Source organism: Chrysemys picta, chromosome 7, assembly GCF_011386835.1.
Source record: "Chrysemys picta bellii isolate R12L10 chromosome 7, ASM1138683v2, whole genome shotgun sequence".
NCBI lineage: Eukaryota > Metazoa > Chordata > Testudines > Emydidae > Chrysemys > Chrysemys picta.
In genome coordinates, this window is record NC_088797.1 from 63,417,591 (window position 1) to 63,438,296 (window position 20,706).

The following is a 20,706-nucleotide window of genomic DNA, read 5'->3' on the forward strand; positions in this document are numbered from 1 at the left end:
TCTTAAATCTGAGCATACAGATGGAGGTAGTAAAAGAATCCTCCCACAGGCTGGAAGGGTTTCAACTCCTGTTATTTCCTAATCCCGACAGCCAAGGAGAGTCTCAGATCTATTTTAGACCTGCATCAATTTAACAACTATTTCAAAAAGAGAAAGTTCTGCATGGTCACCATTGCATCCCAGGGACTGGTTCGCCACCCTTGATTTAAGAGATGCCTCCTTCTATGCCTCAATGTACTGAGGGCACAGAAGGTTCCTCAGGTTTGTAGTGAAGCAGTCACATTACCAGTTCACTGTGCTTCCATTTGGCCTGTCTGCAGTTCCTCGGGTATTCCCAATATGTATGGCCATAGTGGCAGTGTTCCTGAGGAGATTAGGAGTGCAGGCCTACCCTTATCTGAATGACTGACTAGTCAAGGGTCGGTCCAGGACTCTGGTTGTGTCCAGTGTTTGACTCATCCAATCAACATTCAAGGCCAAATCTACCCTTTTGTCTGGTACAGAGGATAGTGTTTATTGGTGTGTGTTGGACTCTATCCAGGCCAGGGTGTTCCCCCTCCCCCCCCCCAAAGTTACAATTCCAATCGGTCCAATCTCTAGTTACACACCTCAAATGTCATCCCATCACAACAGCCCGAAACTGTATAAGGTTCCTGAACTCCATGGTCTCGTGCCCATAAGTGGTACAACATGTGAGACTGTATCTCAGACCTTTCCAGACTTGGCTGGTCTCAGTGTACTTGCCAAGCCATCTTTCTCTGGACATTGTATTCACAGTTCCTTCTTGTTTCTCTGAATTGGTGGTCTTCATCCACCCTTGACCGTCAATGACTCTGGTCTCAGACGCGTCAGTGCTAGGATAGTGAGCTCACTTGGGGCCCCTCAGAACTCAAGGTCTTTGGTCATTGACAAAGATTTTTCTTCATATCAACATTAGAGAGCTCAGAGTGGTTAGTCTTGCCTGTCAGTCATTCCTGCCTCATATCAGAAGGAGAAACCTATTTGTTCTGACAGACAACACCGCAGCCATGTTTTACCTCCACAGGAAGGGAGGCGCTTGCTCATCCCTCCTTTTTCAGGAAGCAGTTCATCTATAGGAATTTTGTATAGCCCATTCAGTCTACCTTGATGCCTCTTATCTTCCAGGGGTGCAGAACGAGTTAGCAGATCACCTGAGCAGGTCTTTCTTTAGTCATCACGAGTGGTCTGTTTGCCCAGATGTAGCCAGAGGCATTTTCAAGCAATGGGGGACTTCCCAGACAGACCTATATGTGAACAAGTACGACAGAAAATGTCACCAATTCTTCTCCTTTCAAGGCTGCCGTCTGGGTTCCATTCCAGACGCCTTCCTGCTACCCTGGACGGTAAAGCTTTATTATGCTTTACCCCCAATTCCACTTGGCATGGCCACGCCAATACTGGTTCTCCACATCTCTTAGTGATGATTCCAGTTTTACTTCCATTGCACCTGGATTTGATCTCTCAAATAGATAATAGATAAAAAGATAATGCAGGCAGAAATCCAGCAACAGACTGGGGGCTATCCAGTTTATTGCACCCAATGCAGCATGTATGGTTACCTGCCCTATGGGCAGGTGGCATATGTGTGCATTCAGTGCAAGGAGCTCCTGGCCCTCAGAAACAGTGTATGGGCTTTGGAGACCAGAGTGGCTGGACTGGAGGAGCTAAGGGAGACAGAGAGGTACATAGATGAGACTTTCCGGGACATAGTAGAACAGTCCCACCCCCAGTCTGACAGCCTCTGTGCTGTTGAAGAGGATGAAAGTCTCAGGGAAGGAGAACATCCAACTGGAGCAGAGGGAAGTGATCCCATAGTTGGGACCCTCCTTCCAGGTGATGATGTGGTATCCTCTTGCACTGAGGATACCTCTCTGGGGGAAGGAATTCCAGTTATTAGGAAGAGACACGTATTGGGCGATTCGATCATTAGAAACATAGATAGCTGGGTTTGCGATGACCGGGAGAACCGCATGGTGAGACTTGCCTGCCTGGTGCAAAGGTTGCGGATCTCTTGAGACATCTAGATAGTCTTAGGTGTAGTGCTGGGGAGAAGCCGGTGGTCGTGGTACATGTAGGTACCAATGACATAGGGAATGATATGAGAGAGGTCCTGGAGGCCAAATTTAGGCTGCTAGGTAAGAGATTGACGTCCAGGATCTCCATGATAGCATTCTCTGAAATGCTTCCAGTTCCACGTGCCGGTCCAGTTAGGCAGAACTGTAGGGCCTCAATGCATGGATGAGACAATAGTATAGGGAGGAGTGGTTTAGGTTTATTGGGAACTGGGGAAACTTTTGGGAAAGGGGGAGCCTATACAGGAAGGATGGACTCCACCTAAAGCAAAGTGGAACCAGACTGCTGGCACTTAAAATTAAAAAGACCGTAGAGCAGTTTTTAAACTAAGGGCTGGAGGAAAGCCGACAGGTGCGGAGGAGCACGTGGTTCGGACAGAGACATCCTTTAGGGAAGGATCTATTAATGGAGATTCTCTGTCCTAGTAAGGAGGAGAGGATGGAAGATGATAAAATACAGATAGGATCTGATGAGAAACAGTCAAATGAAAAAAGTCCCATCCAATTACATTATATAATGGCAGACAGCTAAAAAGTGACAAGTTTTTAAAATGCTTATATATAAATGCTAGAAGTCTAAATAATAAGATGAGTGAACTAGAGTGCCTCATATTAAATGAGGATATTGATATAATAGGCATCACAGAAACTTGGTGGAATGAGGATAATCAATGGGACACAGTAATATCAGGGTACAAAATATATCCAAAGGACAGAACAGGTCATGCTGGTGGGGGAGTGGCACTATATGTGAAAGAAAGCATAGAATCAAATGAAGAAAGAATCTTAGATGAACCAAACTGTACCATAGATGCTCTATGGATAGTAATTCCATGCTCTAATAATAAGAATATAACAGTAGGTATATATTACCAACCACCTGACCAGGATGGTGATAGTGACTGTGAAATGCTCAGGGAGATTAGAGAGGCTATTAAAATAAAAAGCTCAATAATAACTGGGGGATTTCAACTATCCCCATATTGACTGGGTACATGTCACCTCAGGACGGAATGGAGAGATAAAGTTTCTTGACATCTTAGAGCAGCTTCTTAGAGCAGCTAGTCCTGGAACCCACAAGAGGAGAGGCAAGTCTTGATTTAGTCCTAAGTGGAGCACAAGAACTGGTCCAAGAGGTGAATATAACTGGACCTGCTTGGTAATAGTGACCATAATATAATTAAATTTAACATCCCTATGGTGGGGAAAACACCACTGCAGCCCAACATTGTAGCATTTAATTTCAGAAAGGAGGACCACACAAAAAAGAGGAAGTTAAACAGAAATTAAAAGGTACAGCGCCAAAAATGAAATCCCTGAAAGCTGCATAGAAACTTTTTAGACACCTTAATAGAGGCTCAACTTAAAAGTGTACACCAAATTAAAAAAACGTAAGAGAACCAAAAAAGTGCCACTGTGGCTAAACAATTAAGTAAAAGAAGTAGTGCAAGGCAAAAAGGCATCCTTTAAAAAATGGAAGTTATATCATAGAATATCAGGGTTGGAAGGGTCCTCAGGAGGTCATCTAGTCCGACCCCCTGCTCAAAGCAGGACCAATCCCCAACTAATATCCTAGTGAGGAAAATAGAAAGGAGCATAAATTCTGGCAAATGAAGTGTAAAAATATAATTAGGAAGGCCAAAAAAAGAATTTGAAGAACAGCTAGCCAAAGACTCAAGAAAAAATAGCAAAAAAAAAAAAAATTTAAGTACATCAGCAGCAGAAAGCATGCTAAACAACCAGTGGGGCCACAGGACAATCAACATGCTAAAGGAGTACTCAAGGACGAGAAGGCCATTGCAGAGAAACTAAATAAATTCTTTGCATCAGTCTTCACGGCAGAGGATGTGAGGGAGATTCCCAAACCTGAGCCCTTCTTTTTAGGTGACATATCTGAGGAACTGTCCCAGATTGAGGAGTCATTAGAGATTTGGGGACAAATTGATAAACTAAACAGTAATGAGTCACCAGGACCAGATGATATTCACCCAAGAGTTCTGAAGGAACTCAAATGTGAAATTGCAGAACTACTAACTGTAGTCCGTAACCTATCATTTAAATCCGCTTCCACACCAAATGACCAGAGGATAGCTAATGTGATGCCAACTTTTAAAAAGTGCTCCAGAGGTGAGCCTGGCAATTACAGGCTGGTAAGCCTGACTTCAGTACCGGGCAAACTGGTTGAAGCTATAATAAAGAACAAAATTGTCATACACATAGATGAACATAATTTATTGGGGAAGAGTCAACATGGTTTTTGTAAATGGTGAGGCATGATCTCCCATCTACTAGAATTCTTTGAGGAGGTCAGCAAGTATGTGGACAAAGGGGATCCAGTGGCTATAGTGTACTTAGATTTTCAGAAAGCTTTTGACAAGGTCCCTTGCCAAAGGCTCTTAAGCAAAGTAAGCTGTCATAGGATAAGAGGGAAGGTCCTCTCGTGGATTGGTAACTGGTTAAAAGATAGGAAACAAAGGGTAGGAATAAATGGTCAGTTTTCAGAATGGAGAGAGGCAAATAGTGTTGTCCCCTAGGGGTCTGTACTGGGACCGGTCCTATTCAACATATTCATAAATGATCTGGAAAAAGGGGTAAACAGTGAAGTGACAAAATTTGCAGATGATACAAAACTACTCAAGACATTTAAGTCCCAGGCAGACTGTGAAGAGCTACCAAAGGATCTCTCAAAACTGGGTGAGTGGGCAACAAAATGGCAGATGAAATTCAATGTTGATAAATGCAAAGTAATGCATATTGGAAAACACAATCCCAATTATACATATAAAATGATGGGGTCAGCAGCAGCAGTCAAAAAAGCAACCGATGTTGGACATAATTAAGAAAGGGATAGATAATAAGACAGAAAATATCATATTGCTTCTATATAAAACCATGATACGCCCACATCTTGAATACTGCGTGCAGATTTGGTCGCCCCACCTCGAAAAGGATATATTGGAATTGGAAAAGGTTCAGAAAAGGGCAGATGACTAGGGGTATGGAACAGCTTCCGTATGAGGAGAGATTAATACGACTGGGACTTTTCATCTTGGAAAAGAGACGACTAAGGGGAGATATGATAGAGGTCTATAAAATCATGACTGATGTGGAGAAAGTAAATAAGGAAGTGTTATTTACTCCTCATAACACAAGAAACGGGTCACCAAATGAAATTAATAGGCAGCAGGTTTAAAACAAACAAAAGGAAGTATTTTTTTCACACAATGCACAGTCAGTCTGCAGAACTCTTTGCCAGAGGATGTTGTGAAAGCCAAGACTAAAATAGGGTTCAGAAAAGAACTAGATAAGTTCATGCAGGATAGGTCAATCAATGGCTATTAGCCAGGATGGGCAGGGATGGTGTCCTTAGCCTCTGTGTGCCAGAAGCTGGGATTGGGCAACAGGGGATGGATCACTTGATGATCTGTTCTGTTCATTCCCTCTGGGACACCTGGCATTGGCCACTGTCGGAAGACAGGATACTGGGCTAGATAGACCTTTGGTCTGAACCAGTATGGCTGCTCTTATGTAATACCACAGTCAGCTGCTTCCCCCCGAACCCGTGTTCCCTTCATTTAACAGCCTGGAAGTTCCATGGCTAAATTCCAGAGAACAAGGTTGCTTGGAGCAAGTTCGCAAAGCTTTACTAAGCACTCTCACTTACTGTGGCCTCCTCTTGATAGCTTTTAGCAGAGCATGCAGACGCCTTCCAACTAACATCTGGCTTTGAGGCAACTATCAACAAGTTTGACAGCAATTTCTCAACACATCTCCTGGACCTTCTGGATAAGCTGAGCGTGTACAGTACCAATGACTGTGAGCACAGCATGATCAACATCATCTACAGGTGAGCAGAGTGGAACTGTCTCCTAGTAGCACAGGAAGGAAAGAGTCCAACTCTAGACCAGGCTGAAGTTTGTTCTTTATTCCTTTTTTGTTGTATCATGGCAGCCAGCTGTTCTATCAGTGTAACACTGAAATAGCAAGAAGCTTTAGTCAGCAGTTCAGCAAATAGCTTTTTTAAATGTACTTTTAAAAGACATAAAGTTGGGGAAATGGGGGGTTCTTTTTTAAGCTATTGAAAATCTGACTTTGTAAATGATGCTAGCCTCACTGTATTTGGTCATAGCCTTGTCCTGTGTCACTGAAATGACTATACTTCTTGGGAAACTGACTTACCCACTCCACGTCTCAGTTTCTCCATCTCCAAGATGGGGATAATAGTGCTGCCTTTGAAATGCTTTGAGATCTACAGATGAACAGCTGCTATAAAAGTGCCAGGTATTATTTATTAGTAACACTGGGTCTTTAAGATCTCTCCGCAGCTATGTTGCAACATGGCGTGAAATATGTAGGGCCTGCTGAGGCACTGCCAGTTTCTCATCCCCGCAGAGTATGCACTGGGAAAATCCTTCTCAGTTGAGGCTTGGGTGAAGTGCATCAAACAGAAGTGCCTCTCGCTCTATGCACTCCTGCCAGTATATTTTTTTTCCCAGAGGAACTGAGACTGTTGTTGCTATTGATGTCCACTGGTGGCAAGCCATTTACAGTACTGGACTGGGCTCATTTTTTATGAGAGAAAATTAAAATTAAATGAAATCCAAATATGTTAATATCTGGAAATGCACAGCTAAGGCACCAAACAACTGTAGGGTTAAGGGGATGAGTGAGGATGGAGTGGGGCAGAGAGACTTGGCATTCCTAATTTGGTGTGCCACAGGAGGAAAATCAGTGGAGTTACAGTCTAGGATACTTACCAGCTTGGATTTAAAAGCGTGGAAATGTTCCTTGTATTAACATTTCTAAGTTGAAATAGCTGCAGTTACAGAATTGATGGGCAGGTGTGAGATGCACAGCCCCAGTGGGCCATAGGCTGTAGCTTTGGTTCACAAAGCAAGAATCCTTATTTTAAAGTGTATAGTCTTGTTTTTTCCCTTGAGGAGACAGTGTGTTTATTGCGCATAGAAGTAATTTTAAATGGCTAGTAGTAGCTTGTAACCAAAATATATAATACCCGTTTGTTACCCAGAGACCCTTCCTAAAACACAGAGCTTTGCTTGATGTTTCAGAATCATTTTTCCCTAATAATAGTTGAGACTTGGATTAGTAACATTCAGTTTTATAAAAAGAAGAACAGGAGTACTTGTGGCACCTTAGAGACTAACAAATTTATTAGAGCATAAGCTTTCGTGGACTACAGCCCACTTCTTCGGACTGTAGTCCACGAAAGCTTATGCTCTAATAAATTTGTTAGTCTCTAAGGTGCCACAAGTACTCCTGTTCTTCTTTTTGCGGATACAGACTAAAACGCTGCTACTCTGAAACCATTCAGTTTTATAGCATAGTCCAGAGTGGAGGTTGGGAGATCTGGGATCTTTTCCCAGTTCTGCCACTGACTTGCTATTTGGACTAGTGCAAGTCATGCCAGCCTTCTGTGCCTCAGTTTCTCCATTCGTAAAATGGGGCTAATGCTGCCTATCTTCCTTTGTAAAGTACTTTGAAAGTTCCAGACACAAAGCCTTACAACTTGCTTTTATGGCATATTTGTGATGATTCTGTTTTAAACACAGGTAAACGCAGAAAAGTCTCTCAGAATCAACATTTTCCTTAACAAAAAATCCAGTTTTGGCAAACTCTGATTTTCTGAAATTCCAATATGCTCCCACCCCTGAGCCATTTAGATAACTGAAATTTACCTCTATAAGGTCTCCCATAAGTACACTGTAAATCATAAATAATGGTAATTATAGTAACTGGTGAATTTTAGGTGTATGCCCAGGAATCTCTCATTTTTACTATGGAATTTTGAAACCCCTGAATAGCATTTGAAGCCTGTTACCACTTCTCTCTGTTTTCACACTTCTGGGCCATTTGTGGGAAGACTATTGAATATGTGTTTGCTTTCCCCTAGGCTGGATTTTAATGGATTCTACACAGAGCGGCTGGAGCATATTTCTGCACAAAGGAGTCAGAAAGTAGTTTCCGAAGCTCCCCTTCTTCCCAGGGTCGTTGTAGCCACCCAATGAAGCTTTTATGTTACATATTTTAGATGCTGCACCTTTCGCATCAGAATACAGTACTCTTGCCCAGTTGTATCTGTGAGTAGTTTGCACTTTAAACTCCATAAAAGCTATAAAACAACAGTTGTCTAATAAGATAGTGTTTGAGCTTCTGAAATCTAAACAGGGAAAGGATTTTGTCACTTCTGAGATACTTTTGTTAACTTTTTTACCAAATATTAAAAGTGTGTGTGTTGTATAATATATAAAGAAATAAAACATCAGAATTATTTGGTCTCTGTTATCCTGAATTTACATCTCACTTCAGTCATTCTGGGTAACTAAAACTTGGTCATCTTATGAAGTTCTGCTAATGCATAGATTGAGCTGTAAGGTGGTTCCGTGTTGTGATTTAGGGCTTGAAGAAAGCTCGCTGAAGCCCAGGGGAGTCCCCCATGACTTAAGTTTGGATCCAGGCCCTTTTTCAATGTCTGTCTTCGATTGCGGCATAGATGCCAGAGCTGTGCAAATAACAGACTTTTCAGTCTGACCAAACTGGAAAACGGGAAGAGAAATTCACTTTCAGATGACCTGAAACAAATTTTTGGTTTTTGGCAAACTGAATTTTTTTTCTTTTGGATTAAACTAAACTTTTTGTTCCATTTTTAGTTCAAACTTTTAAAATGAAATTGAAGTAAAATTCAAAACAAAAAGTCATTTTGAATTTTTGAGCAAAATAGTTCAGTGAATGCCACATAGGTTTGCAAATGTTTTGGTTGACATGAATCTGCATTTTTCATTGGGTGGGGATGGGGGGAGAGGTTTGTCTGAAATATTTTTCCCAAGTCTAATGGAATCAGAACATCTGTCTGAGGCTCAACCCACTCATTATTCAAGTAAGTAATGTTTGGAGGAGTGACCCAGAGAAATGACAGAGCTCATCACCTCCATCCCTTACTACTCAGGATTGCACATTGAGGGGCTCCAGTTATCTAGGCCTTTGTCAGCTCTGCAAGACACTGTGGGCATGCACTCCACATAGGGCTGGTCCTCGGGACTGTTTGTGTATGCCATGTGCAGGCAGCTGCCTAAGCATGGCAAACACAAGGCTGCCTGCAGTGCTTAAAGAGCCCTTATGATCTGTGGGTTTGCACTGTAGTTGTTTTTCAGATGTAACTCGGGGTGTTAGATTTGACCTGTAGAACCCTATATGGTTTTGGTTCTGGGTACATATTCCCATTTCCACAGAACCCAGATGTGGTGACCTTCAGGACATTTTATTTTTCTGGGTTGGTCTAACCAAGGGGAGGCTGTTTTTCCTCACAATAGGTTCATTAGTTGAATAATTGATGGCTCTGACTGCAGCCTGAGGCTTATAGGAACCATCACTTCCATCACCAGATTATCAACACGTTCATTAAACTTTTGATCATACACTTTCTGGCATGGATGCCTTTTTGAGTATGCTAGTGGGAAGGGGAGGATAATAAAAGCCAAGCTGATGGAGAGTTAAGGGTGCTGTACAGAGACAGACATGGCTGGCCCCTCTCATAGTGATATCCACCCCACATGGTGGCACCCAGCTAGTAGGCAGAACAAAGTTGTTTAAATCCCCCTATGCAGTCAATATCAGGGCAGTTTATTGCAATACAGCACATAATACTTACAGCAAAAGGTCCCCTCTGCAGTGCTATCAGGCTGGCTCTCCATCTGGGTCTTGGGGACCATCTCTGGCAATGTCTCTACCTGGGTCTGTGGCTCAGGGTTGGACATGCCAAAGATCTTGGTTGTCTGAGGGTATCTCCTCACTGGCGCCTGTTGTCAACTGGGTGCCTTCCGATGGTGCAGGAATATACATTTCATTGTGGCCTCCCTGGCAAAACTCCAGTCCAGCTCCTCCTAGTGCATGTACTGGGAGCGTTACTGAGGCTGCTGTTTTTGTAATTCTGCTGGAGCTCCTTTGCTTTGTTGTGGCACTAGTCTATGTCCTGGGAGTGCCCCACTCCCACATTTGCAGTGATAGCCACTCATCTCTCTTCACATTCCACTGACTCTTGTTAAGATGGGACTTGATGTGCTCATCTCCCCAGGGAGACAAGGAAATCCAGGACTTCTGGATAGGAGCACATGAAAGCACAGGACATGGCTGCTATAATGGACTCCGTGCATGTGAACTTGCTACGAACTCGAATTGCGAAGGGGGCACACTTGGGCTGCACACCATCATTTAAATGGGAAGGTGACATCCAGTCAGGATGACCCTGGTGCAGTAGGAGGTACACAGGGGAAAGAGGCTAATCCAGATGTGAAGCAGTGCAGAGTGGCAGAGGATGGCTTGAAGTGGTATAGTTAATTACAAATAGGGATGTTTCCACATGAACTGTAGAGTGGATAACTTATTCCAAAGTAGTTATGCTGCTTCCAAAGCATTTTAATTAAAGTGGGATAAGATGCCAGATAAATAAGAGACCTTGTGTTTGGCCATTCAGGCCGAAAAAATTCCCCCCATTGACAAACCCACGGACTATAAAATGGAATTGAGATTGCTGACACTGCGCTGCTCGTAGAGTTTAGCATTTTAGTTTCTAAATTAATCTCACTACATGCATGTTCATCAGGCTGCTCTAGTGGGCTACAGTGAAAGCTCATCTGAAGGCAGAGTTATGTGCTACTAGCTGAAGGTAGCGAATAACTAAGTGTTAATTTCACAGGATATTCCCGCATAGGAAGCAGTGAGAGCTGTAGGGATAGTTCTCTGCCAGGTTCAAAGACCAATACAGCAGGTGAGAGATGGTTCTAGGGCCCAGGTTGGTACTGTCCAGTTGACTAGCAGAAAAATACCAAAAATAGCATTCATGTAGAACTACCAAACTTTATGTTCCAATAGAAAGTAGATGCAGGTTCTTCTTAAGTGATAGAACATGTCCATTCCAATATAGGTATGTGTCCCTCATGCACAGTTGTCATAGATATTTTCCCTCAGCAGTACCTGTTGAGGCAGCGTGAGCACCCTCTGGTTCCTCATGCCAGTGGATGCAGGTGTAAAGGGCCACGCTGCCGCCAGTCCCCCTCAGTTCCTTTCTGGTTGTTGCAGTTGTGATCTTTGTATCCGCAAATCGTTCCTCCCGTAGTATATACAGTACCTGTTGTGTTAGTTTTTAGGCTTGAATGTTTCCTAAATATTTGAAAATTTGAAACATTCCTAAATAGTTGTTGAATGTTTAGAATAGAATTTTTTAGTGTAGAGTTACTCATGCCTAGTTGGGTACTGGGCTAATGCTTCATTCTCCTGGCTTCAAGACCCGTTGCTCTTGTAACAGGTCTATGCCACTGAGCTACCCACACCCCAGCTGCCTCAAGTGTCTAGGATTGGTGCATGTAAGTGATAAATGTCATCTTTCTAGAGAAACAGCAAAGCGTCCTGTAGCACCTTATAGACTAACAGACGTCTGTTAGTCTATAAGGTGCCACAGGACTCTTAGTCTGGATCTATAAAAGCAGCGAACACGGCTACCCCTCTGATCTTTCTAGAGAGTTCAAATCCTGCTTGAAAAAGGACTGCCAGACTCAAGTACCTGCTTATGGAGTCTGTGCTTCACCTGCTGTCGGAAACTTCCTGCTTTGAATGGGTAATGAGTGCATCTGAATCGGTTTGGAGTACACCCTCTTTTCTGACTGAGTCCACAGGCAGATCCGCACCACCAGTGCCTAAGAAGGGACTGTATAAGTCTCCCAAAGACTCGGTACCAGGGCCTTGGAAGTCTACTGTGAAGGCACTGAACTGAGGCAAGAACTCATAGGTGCAGCCAAAGAAGATGCAGCCCCCAGATGTCGTCCATAAGCCAGGATGGCTCACTGACTCCAGAGTCTAGAAAGGGTTCATTGAGACCAATCCCTGAAGGACCAGTGCACCTTTTGGTACCGCAAGCTCAAGAGCCCTTTCCAATGCTATCTACACCTAAGACATTCGAGGCAGCCAGGGAGTTGTTTAACCTGTTGGTGCTGGCTTCTCCCACGATTCAAGAGTCTTGCCCAGTACCGGGATTGGAACTGCTCACTCCCGTGATCCCATCTTCAGCCCTGGAGCACCATTAAGTGCCAGCGGAAAAACACTGGTATTCCAAGATGGAGTCCAGCACCAGGTCATCTGGTCACAAGCCCCTGTAGTGTCATAGCCACCATGACTCGGAGGCTGTTTGTAAGGTCCTCAGGAAGGATCCCCTGTGGGAGATAAACTTCTTCTAAGGCCTATTGTTTTCTCTAATGGCCCTTCCCACCCAGCCATCTAGCCTGATTGCATTCTGCCTAGTGGGCGTTCCCCAGGTGTAAATACATTTGTAATAGTTGTATAGACAATATTCCTAACTTGAGACCTTTTCAATGATATCTCACGTGACCTATCTTACATAAAATACATCATAGTTATGCCATAATCACATCATAATAATATATCTAGGAAGAATATGGAGCGTAGTGTCACAACACCCTCACTCTGTTTTGCCCCAAGTGCTGATCGAGGAATACACAGATGTACATGCACACATTTGCCCTGCATGTTGAGTTTGTTCAGCATGCCTGTGCTAGTTTTGTATTGGGGTAGGATAATAGAACCATACAAATGTTGGGCTGCAAGGCACACTTGAGAGGTCAGCTAGTCCAACCCCTTGCACTGAGGTGGGACAACGTATACCTTGATCACCCCAATATGTGTTTGTCTAACCTGTTCTTAAAGATCTCCAGTGACCTGGGATTCTACAACCTCCCTTGTTTGCTGATGCAGCCTTGTGCTGCTCTTGTCCCAGGCGGTTGCCATATCTGGATTTTGGTACCGGAAAGATGAGCACATTGAGCAGTTTCCTCTTCGGGGAGGCACTTGCTCACTCTTCTAGGGAAATTGCTAACAGCACAGCTCAGCTCTTTGGGCATGCTGTCATTCATTTATCATTTCCTTAATCTCTCTCCACAAGCGCTCTATTACACACACTACCACTTCTTCTTTTGGGATGGGTCAAAGTCAGACCTGGTGAAAACAGGTGCCATTACCACGGAGTCAGCAGAATCCGAGCTGCTGCCAGTAGCTTTGTCTTTGGCCCTAGGAGATTAGCATCTGTAATGTATTTCCACTGGAGCGCTCTACACCGTAGTAAAGGTCATTTCCTAAGTTAAGTGCAACCTGGGACTTTTTGTGCTGCAGTCACCCTCATGTTTCTGCTCCAGCCCCCTACTCTCAGCCTCTGCTAACCTTCAGAAATGCTCCCCTTCTAGACTGAAATTCTCTATTCAAAGGCAAGTTTCCTGGGGAATCGGGAACAACCTGTTGAGCCATTTCTGAGCACCAGAACTCACTTCCCTCTCTATGCCAGAAATCCTGCAAGTTTTTGAGGAGAGCTTTGGCACCAAGACCCTTGGAGACAGCGCTGAAGTTCAGCTGGAGGAATCACTGTCCCCAAGAATCAGGACCTGCTGGGTCCTGGGAAGCAAGACTGGTTCCAGTTCTGAGGCTTCAAAAACTGCTGGTCCTAGTGCAGGATGTTTAACACTGACAGGGTGCTTTCTTTAATGATGCGCTAATGTTCAAGAGAAAGGCAGGTGCAGCTTATGGCTCAGAATACAGTGGGCCACCCAGCACAGGCGGCTCGGGCACCTCTCTCAGCACACAACGCACATGGCTTGGGGCACCTCTCTCAGCACACAACGCACATGGCTTGGGGCATCTCTCAGCACACAACACCCATGGCTTGGGGCACCTCTCTCAGCACACAACGCACATGGCTTGGGGCACATGTCTCAGCACACAACGCCCATGGCTTGGGGCACCTCTCTCAGCACACAACGCACATGGCTTGGGGCACATGTCCCAGCACACAGCTCAAGCAGGTCGGGGCACCTGGCTCATGTTGCTCAGCATGGGGCTCAGCACATAGCTCACGTGGCTCCGGGAACACGGCTCAGTGCATGGGTCATGTGTCCCAGGGCCCATGGCTCCTCGCATGGCTCACCAGACTTAGCATGCAGCTCAGTACATGGCTGTGGTGGCTCAGGGCACGTGCGTCAGAGCACAGCTCGCGCGGCTCAGCCCATAGCTCATGATCAACATGTGCCACTCCCCCCCCATCTGATCTGCTGCATCTGCTGGGGTCCATCCTCCAGCTCACCGTGGTAACTGTTCTCTGGGCAGCAGGAATACCACAGCGTGGGGTGGGGCCTGGTTCGGTGGTGGCAGGGTCAGGCAGCATCCTCCTTTTCGGCTCCAGCAGGTGCTGCCTCCTGCTCAGCTCCTGCCCCTCATGGAGAGGATGGTCACACACCCGTTGGCTGGAACAGGGCCATGGTGACTCCATGGTGCAAGGCCCTTGGCACAGGTCTGTTGTGTTGCACCTGGCCCCCACTGCTGCTCATTGTCCCCAGGGAGCCCTCTCGCCACCAGCAGCAGAAAGGGGCCTAGCTATACAAGGCTCTGCAGCTTCTCCCCAAGGCATGGCTGGAAGCCCACAGCTCGGGACATTATAGTTTGCTGCTTGAAGTACTGCACTGTACACAGGGAGCAGTACTGGCTGGAGCTGAGCTGGAAGGATCAGGACAGGCGGGCTCTCTGGTTGCCTCACTTCCTGGAAGGCACTGGTGATAAAATCATTCTCTCACTCTCCTCACATCCTCTGCAGAGCAGAAATGACTAGCAAGAGCCAGGAAATGGAGGTGCTTTCTGTGTGGTTTGTTGCTGTGCACGTGTCAGAACCCCCTCCCCCTGCCCCGAGCTTTGTGCCCAGTGTTCTGCAGGCCGTGAGAGCTGCTTGCCAGAGGTGGGGGGGTTCACATTGCAGAGAGTTAGGATAGAGATGCAACAAGTCTCTGCTGTAGTGTGCAATCCGCAGGGCAATCCAACCCCCAGGGGTAGACCCTTTTGTTCCTGCTCTTCAAAGGTGTGGTGACTGTCCTAGGACCAGTGGGCCTAGGTTCTTTGCTCTCAGTCCTCTAGCAGATGGCTAGGTGCATAAACCTCTATGACACGGGTTCTCAAAGTGGGGGTCGGGACCCCTCACAATGTTATTACATGGGGGGTTGCGAGCTGTCAGCCTCCACCGCAAACCCCGCTTTGCCTCCAGCATTTATAATGGTGTTAAATATAAATTAAAACCACTTGTTTATATATAAGGGGGGGTTGCACTCAGAGTCTTGCTATATGAAAGGGGGCACTGGTACAAAAGTTTGTGAACCACTGCTCTATGACTTGCTACAAGAGGGAGCCAGCTACGGCTAGACACTGCTCCCCCAGCTAGGCCAGGGGAGCTATGAGAAGCGGAAGGGAACAGGCAGGAAACCAAGGAATCAAACGAGGAGTTAACCAAACCCACAGCAACACACACTGAAGCCTGCAGAGCAGGTCAGTCTAATCGTAATGCATGCCCCTAAGCCTCACCACAGGCCTTGTCCGGGGTGGTGTTGGCGTGAGGGGCTGGGGTCCCTTCCAGCTGGAGCGAATCCCTGGCAGCCGGGCGCTGCTCTCTGGGTGAGAGAACCAACCGGGATGGAGTCTCAGGGCCGTACGTCAGGGAGCCACTCTGTAGCTGTGCAGCTGCTCTAACTCAGCACCCTGCAGCCAGCGTTCACCTGGGGCAGCGGGCACAGCTCACAGTCCAGCCACCTGCTGGCTCTCTAGAGCCTGCCATCGGTCACCCTGTTGGTCCCTTGGACTTCTAGCCCAGCCCCCACAGGCTGTGTGTCCCCCTCCAGCACAGGCAGGTTCGGTGCCATTCTCTGCTCCCCTCCGTGTGCCCCCCGCCGGAGAGGGCTGCTTCCCTCCAGCCCTTGAGCTGGCCGGGGGTTTACACATACAGGAGGTGACAGCCAGCCGGCTGCGGAAGAGGGAGATGAAAGGGCCTGACATTTCAAGATGGGCCTGAACCAAATCCAGCCACTGGAACCTGCCAGCTTTGGGGAATTTGGGGCCTTGAGCCAGCTTGGAGACTAGTTACCTTCCAGCCCCTCACTGGGAGCCCTTCCTTGCTCACCCCCCAACCCTTCCCCTGAGTGTAGCTGCCTCTGCTCTTTGGCCTCCCTACCTCTCACTGGGTGGATTGCGGCTGCCAAGACAACCTGCTGCTACTGGAATCGTGCACTGAAGGGCAGGGGCTGGGGACTCGGAGCCAGGGTCTGTGCAGTCAGGGGCTGAGGCTCAGAGGGAGCCAGGTGCAATGCAGTCAGGGGCAGGAACTCGGGGATGGGGGTGGGCAGGGTCAGTGCAGTGTGGGGAAGGGACTGAGGATTCAGGGAGAGCCAGGGCCAGTTGAGTGTGAGGCAGCGGCTGTGGGGGGAGGGGGGACAGAGAGAGGCAGAATATGACAAAGTGGGAATTTTTTGTAATATTTTTATGACGCCTATGTGTGCCTCAGTTTCCCTCTGCACTTTGCATTGCTACCAGTAGCAGGAAAATAGTTATGTCTGCTCTTGGGGCAGTGCAGGACATGGGGGTGGGGTGTCACATTGCTTTCTGGCCTCAGTGAACAGAGTCCTTAAGGAACTGGCTGAAATTGAGCCCATGTCAATGCAGAATCCCAAAGAGACAACAGAAATCGGAACATTGACACCTAGGAAACAACAAGCAGGAGGAAGGAGCTGTTATCCCCACCTCTCAGCAGGGAAGCTGAGGAGAGACCAGCTTGAGAACAAAGGCCTGAGACGTGACCAGCAGGGGATAAAGAGTGGGCTACTGGAGGAAGCCTGGGACTGACACAAGAGTCAGAGAGACAGAGCCTTAAATGGAGTTCACTACAGCTTGTTTGATGATTTGCTCTGACTGGATCCGAATGGACCATGCTTTAACTTTCCTTTCTCTATGCTAACCTAAGGCCTCCCAAGGCTGTGTCGAGCTGATTAATCGCCTTTTTCAAACAGTGGGGTTTGTTTGGTGTCACTGCAAATACGGGCTGGGGTACATCAGTCCCTGCAGCGTGTACAAGCTTCTACTAGGCATCTATCTAGAGTGACCAGATGTCCCGATTTTACAGGGACAGTCACGATATTCGGGGCTTTTTCTTATATAGGCTCCTATTACCGCCCACCCCCATCCTGATTTTGCACACTTGCTGTCTGGTCACCCTACATCTATCTCACAGGACAGAGTGAGTGGCATGAAGCAGGAGTGCTGGAGCCCAGAGGCACCACCCTGATCCTCGCTGACCCAGGCCAGGCACTGATCTCCACTGCTGACAGGTCAGACACTCTCCCCAGTCAGATGAATCTGTAGGCTGTGCTTTAATCTAGTCACGGGGCTTTCTGTTCCTCTTCTTCAGACTGGAAGTGGTATTTCTCCTTACATGGACTTGCCAGAGTAGCTCAGCACATGGGCACCTTCTGTGTTCTTACGTGAACCCACCTGAATTTGCCATTTTAACGTTGGGCAGTCAAGAACCGTTTAGTACCTCTGCTATAAAACTACTTTGTACTGAGGTCTAGGGTCTGGTTTGAAATTCATTTGCTATTCACACAGTTCCGTTGTCACAAATCAATCTGTTGTAGAACTTTGCTTTGAAGAGATAGTAAGAGACCCAACCAGGAACTCTGTTTCTGCATCTACACCCTGCAGCTTTGTCCTCCAACTCTGAACTCCTGTATATATTTTGCTCCTGTATTCCTCAGCTGTTTGTGCTGACATCGAGGGGCTTGTAACAATGGTTGTTTTTACTACATATGTGAGGGAGACCCTGCCTCACAATGACCTTGCTTTGACCTGGTTATCAGTTATAGCGCAAGTAATTCAGTCTTGTTAGTCCTCAGCTGATCCCAGAGGGGTCTTTAATGTAGCAGACAAAACAGAACAAGAGCCAATGGCTGGAAGGAGAAGTCAGAAAAGTTCCAACTAGAAATGAGTCAAATTTTTGGAGTCTGGCATCAGTTCAGGGATGACGTGGGAAATTTCTGTAATATTTTTCTGACTTCAATTAATGCCTCAATGTCCCTCTGTACAGTGCATTGCTACCTAGTGGGAAGAGTGCAGGAGACAGGAGGTATGTATGTCACCTAACTTTGGGGGGAATGATGCGATCATTAAAGAACTGGTTGAAACAAACCCAAATCAACAGAGGATCCAGAAAGACAAAGAGATCCGTCCCCCCGTGACCGAACAAGCAATACCTAGCAGTGGAGTGAACTGGAGAACAAAGAGGGAAAAGTGTCAGGTGGGTGGAATAAGAGATGCCCTTTGGAGGGACTCAGGAGGCCTCCCCTGGGACTAAGGACAAAGAGACTAGGAGGGAGCCAGAGATGGAGTCCATCACAGCTCGGCTGGCTCCTGGCATTGGCTTACAGACATGCCAACTCTCAGTAATTAATATTGAGAAATGCGATTTCTAAGTAAAATTAAGCCTGAATTATGATCTCGCAATAGAACTCTCAAATGTCTCAATTTTTTTTTCAGCCACGGCTGAGAGTTCTATCCTGAGAAAGATCATGAGTCAGGCTTAATCCTTTTACTGAGAAATCGCTGTCAGCCCTAGCCCTGGGCAGCCGGGATGCCTGCTGTTGGGGTTCCCCTGCCAGCCTGGGCAGTGGGAGAGGGGACCCCACTGCAGCTCCCCTGGGCCTGAGGAGGGTGAAGAACCCCAAGAGGAGCAGAGATGAGGCTAGGAGGGCTGAACTATAGCCTGGGGGCTGCAGGGAAGCTGAAGTGGGGGAGGAGGCTGTATTGATTGTGGGTTCTGAGCAGATGGGGTGAGTGCTGGAAGGGTGCACTGAGGGTGGTGGGGATCAATAGGGTAGGTGGACTGAACTGCTGGGGTGGTGATGATGGAGGTTGAAGGGCTGAATTGAGGGGCATTGGGTGGGGACAAAACTGTTGGGGAACTGGGGGACAGGATTAATTGCTGGGCAGGAGAGGGGCAGATGTGGGCGTGAGTGCTCCTGCAGCAGGGGCCAAAATCACTTTATCCAGCACATGTGGGAGAGTGGGCACCACTAATTGTCACAAGCATATACCCTGGGATGGGCAGGGGGACTGCAAAAATCAAGGGACTGACCTAAAAACCACTCATAAAAAAAATCTCACAATTTCTGGGGATCCGACTTGTGATTTTTGATCTCTTGAAATTGGCAATACTGGGCTTAGCCAGCATGAATGATGATTTAACCTTTGCCTCTCTGTGTGCTCACCTACAGAGGTTCAACTTTTGTAGCCAGGTGACTGATCTATGGTTCCCTTGTTTTGCAAAGGCTGCCTGTGTCTGTCCATATTCCCTGAGAGTCCAGAGGGGTCCAGCACATGCCTCCCGCAGGACTAGGGCTGATCTGGATTTGCTGCAGAGATCCCTGGAGAGGGATAGGGGTTGCTGGTGCACTGTGGATTGATCCATGACAGCTTCACAATGGAGTTTTGGGGCATTAGTTACCCAGGATCTCAATGCTTCATTGTGGGGGTTTAGAGAAGGAGCTGGCCTGTGATGGTGGAAATACAGCTGCGAACTAACACTAATTAATCCACCAGCTCCTGCACATGAGCCCCTGTGTACTAAAAGGGGGAATGAAACAGGCCAGGGGTGGGGTTGGAGAGAGCCCCAATAGGGGGCAGTGGGGACAATGTAGGGTGAGACATGGTGGGAGGGAGATAGTTCTGGCATATCCTCTGCACCATCCTTGTTCCTGCCAAATCCCTGCCTCTGTTCCTGCCCCAGGCCCTGTTCCGGCCATAGGGACAGTGCTGCGGACTGGGAGGAGCGATGGCTCAATGGTCAGTGTGGGGGTAGGGAGGGGCTAGGCTGTGTCAGGGATGTATCAGTGTACAGGATGGGGAGGAGCTGGGAGAGGGGGTCAGCGTATGTGGGGGGCCAGGGATGGGGGAGGGTGTATCAGTGTACAAGGTGGAGTCAAGTGCCAGGGAAGGGGAGGGTCAGTGTGGGGCAGGGACGGGTTGGGGGTCAGCATGTAGTTTGGGGTTGGGTAGTCTGGGCTGGGGGGGGTCAGTGTGCAGGGTGGGGGTGGGTAGTTGGGGCAGCAGGCCAACGTGCAGGGCAGAGGGTGGTTAGTCTAGGTGGGGGTGTCAGTGTGGGAGTGGGTAGTCTGGGCGGGGGGTCAGTGTGCAGGGTGGGGGTGGGTAGTCGGGGCAGGGGGTCAGTGTGGGAGTGGGTTGTTGGGGCAGGGGGGTCAGTGTGCAGGGTGAGGAGGGTCAGTGTGCAAGTGGGGGTGGGTAGTCGGGGCAGGGGGGTCAGTGTGCAGGGTGAGGGGGTCAGTGTGCAGGCGGGGGTGGGTAGTTGGGGCAGAGGGGTCAGTGTGCAGGGTGAGGAGGGTCAGTGTGCAAGTGGGGGTGGGTAGTTGGGGCAGGGGGTCAGTGTGCAGGGTGAGGGGGTCAGTGTGCAGGCGGGGGTGGGTAGTTGGGGCAGAGGGGTCAGTGTGCAGGGTGAGGGGGTAAGTGTGCAGGCGGGGATGGGTAGTTGGGGCAGGGGGGTCAGTGTGCAGGCGGGGGTGAATAGTCAGAGTAGGGGGGGTCAGTGAGCAGGGCGGGGGTGGGTAGTTGGGGCACAGGGGCAGTATGGGGCAGGGGGGCAGTGTGCAGGCAGGGGGTGGGGCCGGCCCAGGGAGGGGCCCTGGGGGGTAGGCTCGGCCCCCTCAGTTTCCTGGGCGGGAGG

The 20,706-nt window shown here is 47.7% G+C and overlaps 1 protein-coding gene across 2 annotated transcripts in view; it reads left to right on the forward strand.

The window, feature by feature from the left end:
- The window catches only part of TUBGCP2 (tubulin gamma complex component 2), an 88,152-nt gene extending 79,770 nt beyond the window's left edge, over positions 1-8,382 (forward strand). For both annotated transcript variants that reach the window (XM_005310794.5, XM_005310793.5), the window contains exons 17-18: positions 5,777-5,940; positions 8,005-8,382. In XM_005310794.5, coding sequence (XP_005310851.2) covers positions 5,777-5,940; positions 8,005-8,119 — 279 coding nt within the window. In that variant the 3' untranslated portion in view covers positions 8,120-8,382. The remainder of the gene's footprint in view (positions 1-5,776; positions 5,941-8,004) is intronic.
- The last annotated feature ends 12,324 nt before the right edge of the window (positions 8,383-20,706 follow it).